This window comes from Belonocnema kinseyi, chromosome 9 (genome assembly GCF_010883055.1).
Source record: "Belonocnema kinseyi isolate 2016_QV_RU_SX_M_011 chromosome 9, B_treatae_v1, whole genome shotgun sequence".
NCBI classification, from domain to species: Eukaryota; Metazoa; Arthropoda; class Insecta; order Hymenoptera; family Cynipidae; genus Belonocnema; species Belonocnema kinseyi.
The window spans coordinates 124,396,092-124,407,147 of NC_046665.1; the positions used below are offsets into that span (position 1 = coordinate 124,396,092).

At 23.1% G+C, this 11,056-nt stretch overlaps 1 protein-coding gene across 2 annotated transcripts in view; it reads left to right on the forward strand.

The window, feature by feature from the left end:
* Window positions 1–11,056, forward strand: part of LOC117180103 (macoilin) — a 61,636-nt gene that overhangs the window by 38,230 nt on the left and 12,350 nt on the right. For both annotated transcript variants that reach the window (XM_033372429.1, XM_033372430.1), the window contains exons 8-10: window positions 127–366; window positions 3,777–3,953; window positions 7,583–7,861. In XM_033372429.1, the coding sequence (XP_033228320.1) occupies window positions 127–366; window positions 3,777–3,953; window positions 7,583–7,861 (696 nt within the window). The remainder of the gene's footprint in view (window positions 1–126; window positions 367–3,776; window positions 3,954–7,582; window positions 7,862–11,056) is intronic.

Below are 11,056 nucleotides of genomic sequence, written 5' to 3' on the forward strand. Positions count from 1 at the left end.
AAAAAAAAAAAAAAAAAAAACTAGAGTATCTCGTTATCAGTTAGAATTTTTGAGGAATAAAATTTAGTAGCCTTGCGTCAGATTTAGCCAACTTTCTGAGCAGATTCTATGTTATGGACTGTGCAGCTCTGTTAATGACTTCGATGTAAATGAAGTCGAGAAGGACAAATCGGTGAAGGGAGGTTCGGGACACACGTCTGTGAAAACACAGTCGAATGGCTCGACCACGGGAAAATGGAACAACGTGAAGGAAAGTCGAGATTCCTCGGCGACGAATAACCAGCGAGAACGCAAGGGTCGTCAGTCGAAAATCACGAGCGACGTCATATCGGAAAACCAAAAGCAACAGGACGAATATTGCCAGAGGTGAGATTTAAATAATGGTAAAATTTTTGAAATTCAGTCAGGAGAGCGAATTTAATTTAAAATCCGGGAATTATACTTCTGATTGCAGTTTAATTCAATTTTTTTATTATTTTCATAAGTTTTTCTTTTTTGTTTTTTGAGTTGATTTTTCAGATTATCTCAGTTTGGTATAATTTTATCATTATTTATTGATTATTTATATCAAACAATGGACAAATTTTTCTATAGAGAATATTTCCTACACAGAATTTGATATTTAAATATTTTTTAGTTTTTAGTTTTATGTGTACTTTTTAATTTAAAGAATTTTTAAAAGAATTAAAATTTAAAAGCGTTGGATATCGAAGAGTTTGGATTTAAAAAAAAAATATTTTTAGTTCATAAAATGTGAATATGACCTGCCAAGGATAATAAATTTGAAACTTTTTAAATTGAATTTTAAATTATTTTATTTCATTTATAAAAGGTTTTAAGTTAAAAATGTTACAAAATTATGTTCTTAAATTCATCTTTTTTGGTAGAAAATTATATTGTTTTGGTGAAGGTTGAACCAATTTATAAAAACATAATTTTCTTCGTTATGAAGAATTCATCATTTTAGTTAAAAATTCATTTTTTTGGCTGAAAATTAATTTTTTTTTTAAAATAAATATATTAAACTATTCAAGTTAAAGATGAATTATTTTTGTTCAAAATTCATTTCGTTGGTTGGAAATTTAACTACTTGGTTAAAAACTAATTTTTTTTTCTTAAAAAATTGATCTCTTGTGTTAAAAATCGAAACGTTTGATTGAAAATTCGTTTTTTTTTGTGGTTGAAAATGAGTTTTTTAAATTAAAAATTCAATTACTTACGTAAAAGTTGAACCATCTTGTTAAAAATAAATTTTTCTCTTTGAAGATTCATCTTTTAGGCTGAAAATTGAACTTCTTTTTATTGAAAATTTGTTTTTTTTTTTTTTATTAAATTTTTTACCTGAAAATGTAACTTCCATTTCTTGTTGAAAGTTTATCTTTTTAGTTAAAAATTCGTCTTTATTGGCATACAAATAATCTTTTTGGCTTGAAAATTTAACAATTTGTATGACCCTTTTTTTAAGTTTCATCATTTCAATTAAAAAATTATCTTTTTTGGTTGAAAATTAAATTTAAATTCGCTTAAAATCAGATAAATCAGTCAAATTGCAACTAATTTTTTTAAAAAGAAAATTGTAGTTAGAGTTAAAAAATATAAAAAAAGTCCGAAATATTTTCGATTAGATTTTAAACAGAAAATGTAACCATTCTATTTTCGGTTTAAAAAGTATATTTTTCGGAAGAAAATTTATATTTATCATTTAAAGAATTAAACTATTTGTTTCAAAATTTATGTTATTTTGTAAAAAAATTCTCCTTTTTGTAGAAAATTAATCTTTATGGTTGAAAATTCATATTTTTTTTGTATAAAATTTAACTATTCCAGTCAACTCTTTGGTTAAAAATTCACTTTTTTGGTTAAAAATTCATATTTTTGGTTTGAAAATTCGATTTCTTTCTACAAATGTTCACTATTTTGAGAGATATCTAATCTTGTTTTGGTTAAAAACGCAACTGGTTACTGAAAAACTAATTTTTTTTTCATGATTAAACTATTTCGTTGAACATTCGCTTTTTGGAGAATTTATCTTTTTTTTTGTTGAACTTTGAACTGATTTATTACAAAAATTGTATTTTGATAAATTTAGTTGAAAATTGAGTTTTTTGTTATCAAACAATAAATTATTTGATTGAAAATTCGTCTTTTGGTAAAAAATGAATATTTTTCGTTAAAAAGTCGCCTTTTTGGCTGGAAAATTTGTTGAAAATTCATCTATTTTGTTTAAAATTAACTTCTTTGTTGAAAATTCATATTTTTGGGTTAAAAATTCAACTGTTTTTTTTTTTCGAAAAAAAAATGGTTGGGTTGTAAAATTTATTTACTTTATTTGAAAATTCATATTTTTGTTGGCAAATTCGACTATTTCGTTAAAAATTCATTTGGTTTTGTTTTCAATTTACTTTTGTGTGGAAAATTTATATTTTAGGGTTAAAAATTGAACTGTTTTGTAGAAAATTCGTTTTAATTTTGGTCCTAAACTTATTTTTCTAACTGAAATTAATCTTCTTGGTTGATAATTCATTTTTTTGGGGGTTTAAAAAATTTCCCTATTTTACTAGAACATTGAACTATTTGGTTGCAAAAGAATTTTATTTTTAAAAGTTCATATTTTTTGGATGAAAATGCAACTGTGGTTATAAAATAATCTGTTTTGGTTGATGATTCAACATTTTTTTTAACATTTGTATTTTTGGGTTCAATATTCTAATGTTTTTGGTATAAAATTGGTCGTTTTGCCTCAAAATTTGAAAAGTTTGGTAGAACACGTCTTTCTCTTAAAAACTCAACAATTTTTTGTGTTCTTTTTTCTTGAATTAAAATTCTTTCTTAGTTGAAAATTAGCTTTTTGTTAAAAATTCATATTTTCGGATTTAAAATTCATCTGTTTTGTAGAAAATTTGTCTTTTGAGTCTTGAAAAATCAACAATTTATTTGAAAATAAAAAATTTGCTCGAAAACTCCACCCGTTTTTAAATAATTCGTTTTTGGCTTGGAAATTTAACAATTTGCTGGAATGTTTTTTTATCTTAACAAAAAATGCTCACTTATTTGAAAATTCAACTTTTCGATTAAAACGTATTATTATTATTATTTTTAATTAATTTTCTTGTTAAAAACTCAACTTTTTGTTAAAAATGTACTTTTCTGTTGAATATTAATATTTTTGGTTTGAAAATTCAGTTGTTTTTATAAAATTTCGTCTTTTTTGCTTGAAATTTTTAATCATTTGGTTGAAAATTAACGTCTTTTTTTGAATTCGTATTCTGAGAATAAAAAAAAAAGTTTTGTAGAAAATTCGTCTTTTTAGGCTTGAAAACTCAACTCTTTGTTTTAAAATTAATATTTTGGTCGAAAACTCAACAAGTTTCAAAATAATTAGTCTTTGGCTTGGAAATTCAACAATTTGGTGAAATTTTTTTTTTTCTATCTTGGCAGAAAATTATTTCTTAGTTGAAAATTCAACTGTTTGTTAAAAATGTACTTTTTCTCTTGAAAATTAAGGTTTTTGGTTTGAAAATTCATCTGTTTGATTAAAAAATCATCTATCTTGTTTGAAAATGAACTTTTTTTCTTATAAATTCATCTTTTCGGGTTGAAAAGTAAAATTTTTTCAAAACATTATTTTTTTAACTTGAAAACGTAAATTTTTCTTGAAAATTCGTCTTTCTCGGTTAAAAATTCTATCTATTTTGGTAGGAAAGTAATATTTTTGATTGAAAATTCAATTATTTAATTTTATTCTTAATTTATTCTATTGTTCCTCCTATTTTTAGGTTATTAATTTGTCGAAAGCTTGAGGCGGACGTGAAACGTTTAAAGTCAGACTTACAGTCTAGCAGACAAGTTGAACAGGAGCTTCGGTCGCAAATTAATACGTTAATGAGCGGCGAAAGACAAGCCAAAAGCGAGCTTCAACAACTGCAGCATGACAACGACCAGTTGCAGAGCAAGTAAGTTCATTTTTAAGGACTTTTTTGTCATATTTTTGTCCTTTAAATGTAATTTTAGACCTGGAAACTCTTTCTTCTTTTCTCTCGTCGCCCCTTTTTAACGAATTCCTCTTTTTTTTACATCTATTTTTAAAAAAGATCCCAGTTTTCTCGTTATTTGCTTAAATGCGAACTGAATTAATAGAACCCAAAAAGAAAATCTAACTATTTTTAGTGTAAGTTAAGTTTTTTTTAATGAGAAATTTAGTATTTTATTTCTCATTCAGAATTCATATCTTTTGGTTGAAATTTTTTATTATTTTGATGAAAATTCGAATATTTTGTTGAAAAATCAACTATTTTGTGGAAAAGTCATCTTTTTTTTTGTAGAAAAATAGTTTTTTATAATTGATTGAAAATTTAATAAAAAAAGTAAATTTCTGTTAAAAATGCATATTTTTTGGTTGAAAATTTAACTTTTCAGGTGCAAATTTAATTATTTAGTTAAAAATTAATATATTTGGTTGAAAATCAACTTTTTTTAAATGAATATTTTCTGGTTGAAAGTTCAATTGTTTGGTTAGCAATGAAACTATGCACTTGAAATTTAACTATTTAATAAAAAAAAAAAACTAAATTTTTTGTTGAAAATGCATATTTTTTTGGTTGAAAATTCAACTGCTATTTGATTCAAAATTTTGTATTTATCCAGGAGAATAACAATTATTTATTTTATATAAAATAATAAATATTATCTAATATTATATTAATATTATAAATAGAAAATTGAATTTTTCAAACAAAATTCTTATTCTTTTTTGAAACGAGTTATTTTCGGAAAAATTTAAATTATGAATTCGAACAGGGAATTTTACAAAAAAAATCTAATTCCAACAATTAGCTGAAATAGAAAAATTTTGAAAAAAATAAAAGTTCTGGACTTGAACAGAGAATTTTTCAAAAATAATTAAAATTCCAGGAATTTTTAATTTCTAACTAATTCTAAACTGGAATTAGAATTTAAAATTGCTTAAAATGGTATAATTTTGAAGATTTTTAAATTCATTAATTGATTCTTCAATTTCGAGGATTAAAAATGATGACGTGGATTTATATTTTTGCAGCTAAATCTGAATATTTGAACTCTACAATTTATAAAAACAGGGTGGCCGCTGGACCGGGAATTTTTTAAGACCAGGAAAACCCGGGAAATGACACTGAATTTATTTTTTGACTGGGAATTTGACAGATTTTTAGAGGAAAAAAAATCTGTCCAACTTTCTTGGACTTCAACCCTTTTTTTAAATATTTAGTTAAATTGTGATCTTTTTCAATTATAATATCATTCAGTTTATTATGTGTAATTTGAAAATCTTTTACTTAAAAAATTTTCCATTTAAATTTTTTAATTTTTAAACGTAAATTTTAATAATTCAGTTTTAATAATTTATAAGAATTAAAATTTAGAAGTGTTTAAAGCCTAAGCTTTTTGATAAAATTGAACTGTCCTTAAGATTTAAAAAGTAAATAATAATTAATTTTAGAAGATGATTTGGAATCAGCTCACAATTTTAGAATTTCCAGATTTGAACGTTGAAACTAAAACTTTTAATTTAAAATCAGTAATTATAAATTAAATATTCGAACCGAAACAAACAAACTAAACGTTGAACATTACAACTTTAATTGTTCCATTCAGAAAATTTAATTTGTAATTCAAATTGTTTGAAAAATTCAAAATTAATCAAAAATTTTAAGGAGATTTTTTCAATTTAGGAGGATTTAAAAAAATTTTTGAGAAAAAATGTGAATAATTTTGAAACGTATTTAGAAGTTCTCAAAAAAAATCTAAAATAATAAAAAAATTGGAAAAATGTCAAATAAAATGTAAATTTTTCAAGAATTTTAAGCATTTTGAGGATTTTTAAACTATTTAAAATATGAATAACTTTTAATTTAAGAAGTATTTTTGATTTGGCAGTTTAATTGCCTTTAATTTCAAATTATTCATTTAGGATCCGGGAAATAACCGGGGATAAAATCAGTAAAATACAACAAAATACTTTTATTTAAAAAAATTTTTTTCTTTGGTTAAGCAGTAGATTTTAAACGGAAAATTTAACAATTCTATTTTCGGTTAAAAAAATAGATTTTTTGGATGAAAATTTGTATTTAGCATATAAAGATTAAACTATTTGTTTCAAAATTTATATATTTAGTAAAAAACTCGGCTTTTTGTAGAAAATTAGTCATTATGGTTGAAAATTTAAATTTTTTGCATAAAATTAAACTATACCAGTTGAAGATTCATCATTTTAGTTAAAAATGCATCCGTTTGGTTGAAAAATTAATTTCTTTAATTAAAAATGTAACGGTTTCGTTATTTAGTTGAAAATTGATATTTTTTAATTAAAAATTCAACTAATTAATTGAAAATTCACATATTTTCTAAAAAATATATTAAAAATTCAAGTATCCAGTTCAATATTTATTATTTTAGTTGTAAATTCATCTTTTAGGCTGGATATAAATGACTAAACTATAAATTAATAAACTGTTTTTAATTTTAAAATAACTTCAAAATAATATATTTATAATCAAAGGATTTGATTAAATTAAAATATTATTTCAGTCTAAAATATTCCAATTTTAAATAATTTAATTTGAAGTTTTTCACTCAAGAAAAAGAATTATTAATATTTAGAAATATCGAACTTTTAATTTAAAATGAGTTTAAAAAATTCAAAATTAATTTAAAATTTGAAATGATTTCAAATAATTTAAGCAAAATTTCTAAATGTGCCAACACAATCCGGCTATTTGTAAAAAAATTCAGGGCAAATAGTCCAGGGCCTAATTTAAAACTAAATATAGATTTTATCAGACGAAGAAAAAAAAAATTAGAAGCTTTTTAGGCATTTTGAAAGGTTTCAGATTTAGAAAAAACATTTTATAGAAAAATTGAAATTGAATTTTTATTTCGGAAAATTAATTTGAAGAGAATAATTAAAAAGATTTGCAAAATTATAAAAAATGAATTTGTAGAATTTTAAGGAAATTTGTTCAATTTCACAGGATTTAAAAAAAAATGTAAAAAGAATGTTGGGAAACATTCGAATAATTTTAAAAGATGTTTAGAAGTTCTGAAAAATTGTTAAATAATTAAAAACTTGCAAAAATGTAAAACAACATGTAAATGCTTCAAGATTTTGAAATAAAACTTTGAAGCTTTAATTTGTAGCTCCGTTTTTATTACTTCAAATAGAACATTTTTTGGCTTTAGAGTTCGATTTTTTAAATTCCATTGACCTTAAAAAATGTTTGCGAACCGGGAGAAAAAAACCTGGAAATTACCTGTAAAAGTTTATACTTTTGAATTTAGCGGTTTTAACCGCATTTAATTAAAAATTTTTTAGTTGAAAAGTGTTAGTAGCTTCCATTTAATACGTATAAATTTTTAAGCATTTGCAGTTCAGTGTTTATTCCTTCGGATGAAACAATTTTTATATTTAGTGTTCGATTTTTAAAATGTCATTGACGGTAAAAAAATATTTGCAAATCGGGAAAGAACCAGGAATTTTTTTCGTTTATTAAAACGGCCAATCTGATAATTGCAGTCGAGATTTGAACGAATTCTCGGCATTTTCCAGGTTGCATGGATTGGTATCGGCTCGTCAAATGGACAGACAGACACTGTCGACATTAGAAAAACGAGTCGCGGACGAGCGAAGACAGAGGAACTCTTGCGAGGTTTCCCTGGCTTCGGAGAGAAGAGCTCGTCGAGCTGCTGAGGAAGCTCGTTCCGCGATTCCACCGCCTCCACCTCCTCTAGTTCGACAGGAATGCACCGACGCTTGCAAAACTCGCAGAGCTCAACTCGAGCAAGACGTGAAAAGCTTGCGCAGAGAACTCAAAGCGAAAGACGAAAGGTAAGAAAAAAAACAAAAAAAAAAAAAAAAAACAACCCGTTTTCTATAGAATTTCAAGAAGCGCCGTTAATTCATATCGGGAAAACTCTGTATTTACAAAAAATTTATTCTACACAAAATATATATTCTGTAGAATATATACTGATGATATTTTTCCGACACTAAATATTTTCTACACAAAATATTTCCTAAAGAGAATTTAATACCGTTAGCAGACAACTATGTGCGCGCGTTAGCGCCCGCTTATTTTATATTCATCACTTACCCAATTTTCGGAGAACTGTTTATTTGTTACATTTTTTTTAGCAATAATGTATTCAATGAATCCGGGTAATGTAGAATTTACTATTACTATTGGGAATGGTTAAACTGAGATACGCCACCTGGTGATAAAAATCCGAACTAGAAAGAATGGGTACGATTTTAAAGATGCATTTTAATTCGTGCATTAAAATGTTGTAACGATTTTCTTGGGGGTTTTAAAGTGTTTGTTGGAATTAAAAATAATTATTTATTGGAAGCTAAGGGTTTTTAATGAAATTTACATATTTTAGAGTGAAAAAACACACTTTTTGACAGAAATATTCTTCTGAAAAAAAACAATGATTGTTCTCTTTATTGTGATTTTCAAAAGATTATACACTCAAATGGACTTATTTTGAAGCAAAAATGAACTCACAGTAAATGTTTATTAATTTATAAATAAAATATTTATTATTTTAAAATCTGATCTAAAAGTTAGGTTAAAATTCGTATTTAATTTCCAATCGTCAAAATTATGTTTTTTTTACTGTTTAAGGTTGAAATTCTATCTAAAAGTATTTCTTTTTGATGAAGGATTGACAATTTAATTATTGAAAATTGAATAAAATTAAAATTTTCAACTGTAATTTTTGAAGGATATTGAATTTCTCGCTTTTGAAAATGAAAAAAATTGGATATTAAACTCTACTTTTTTCTTCCGAAAATTAAATTTACAATTTTTGAAGATTTATGAAAATTTTATTTTCAAATGATGAAAATGGAAGAAAATTTATTATTGCATTTTCAACTGTAATTTTTCTTTAGAAAATTAAATTTACAACTGTTTAAAATTTATGAAAATGGAGGATAATTGATAATTGTATTTTCAATAGATGAAAATTCTATTGTTGAAAATTAATGAATATTTAAAATTTAAGAAAATTGAATTTTCAACATATCGAGATTTTTATTTTCTTGAAATTAATGATCAATTTTCTTTAATTTTCAACAGTTTAAAATTGACAATTTAATTATTGAAAATTAAACAAAATTAAAATTTTAATTTTCAACTGTATTTTTTTTTTTTTAGGAAATTCAATTCACAACTGTTGAAAATTTAAGACAATATTATTTTCAACTGTTGAAAATGGAACAAAATTGAATTTTCAACAGGTTAAAATTAAATTGTTGAAAATTTAAGAAAATTTTATTTGTAACTGCCGAAAATGGAAGAAAATTGGTAATTGAATTTTCATTAGATGAAAATTTAATTGTTTATAAATTAAGGAACATTTAAATTTGAAGAAAATTCAATTTTCAACCGATTGAATTAAAAATAGAAAAAAATCGATAATTTACTTTTCAATAGGTGAAAATTTAATTGTTGTGAATTTAGGAAAATTTCAAATTAAAGATAATTGAATTTTCAAAATATTGAAATTTTTAATTGCTTAAAATTCAATGATCAATTTTCTTCAATTTCAGCAGTTTAAATTGACAATGAATTTATTGAAAATTGAATAAAATTAAAATTAAAATTTTCAACTGTATTTTTTTTAGAAAATTAAATTTCTCGCTGTTGAAAATTTAAGACAATTTTATTTTCAACTGTTGAAAATGGAACAAAATAGAATTTTCAATAGGTAAAAATTCAATTTTTGAAAATTGAAGAAAATTAAATTTAAACTGCTCTTAATTTAATGATCAATTTTAACTGTTTGAAATTTAATGATCGATTTTATTCTATTTTTAACAGTTGAAAATTAAATTTTTGAAGACTAAACAAAATTAAAAATTGAATTTCCAATTATAAATTTGCTTGGGAAAATTAAATTTACAACTGTTGAAAATTTATGAAAATGGAAGAAAATTGATAATTGTATTTTCAATAAATTATATTATATTAAATTATATATATATAAATTCAATAAATTGTCTTTAATTTTCAACAATTTAAAATGGAACAAAATTAAATTTACAATTGTTGAAAATTTATGAAAATTTTATTTTCAAATTATGAAAATGGAAGAAAATTGAATTTTCGATGGATGAAAATTGAAGAAAATTTAAAATTGCATTCTCAACTTTAATTCTTCATTAGAAAATTAAATTTACAACTGTTGAAAATTTATGAAAATGGAGGAAAATTGATAATTTTATTTTCAATAGATAAAAATTCAATTGTGGAAAATTGATGAAAATTTAAAATGTAAGAAAATTGAATTTTCAACATATCGAAATTTAAAAATTAAAAAAATTAATGATCAATTTTCTTTAATTTTCAACAGTTTAAAATTGACAATTCAATTATTGAAAATTAAATAAAATCTAAATTTCAATTTTCAACTGTAATTTTTTTAAGGAAATTTAGTTAACAAATGTTGAGAATTTAAGAAAATATTATTTTCAACTGTTGAAAATGGAACAAAAAAAATTGAAAATTTAATTTTCGACGGGTTAAAATTCAATTGTTGAAAATTGAAGATACCTGAATTCTTAACAGATTGAATTAAAAAGAGAAGAAAATTGATCATTGAATTTACGATAGATGAAAATTCAAGTGTTGAAAATTAAAGAAAATTTTTAATTGAATTTTCAACTCTAATTTTTCTTTAAAAACTTAAATTTACAACTCTTGAAAATTTATGTAAATGAAGGAAAATTGATAATTGTATTTTCAATAGATGAAAATTCAATTGTCGAAAATTGATGAAAATTCAATTGTTGAAAATTGAAGAAAATTTGAAATTGAATTTTCAACTCTAATTTTTCTTTAAAAACTTAAATTTACAACTCTTGAAAATTTATGAAAATTGAGGAAAATTGATAATTGTATTTTCAATAGATGATAATTCAATTGTCGAAAATTGATGAAAATTCAATTGTTGAAAATTGAAGAAAATTTGAAATTGAATTTTCAACTCTAATTTTTCTTTAAAAACTTAAATTTAC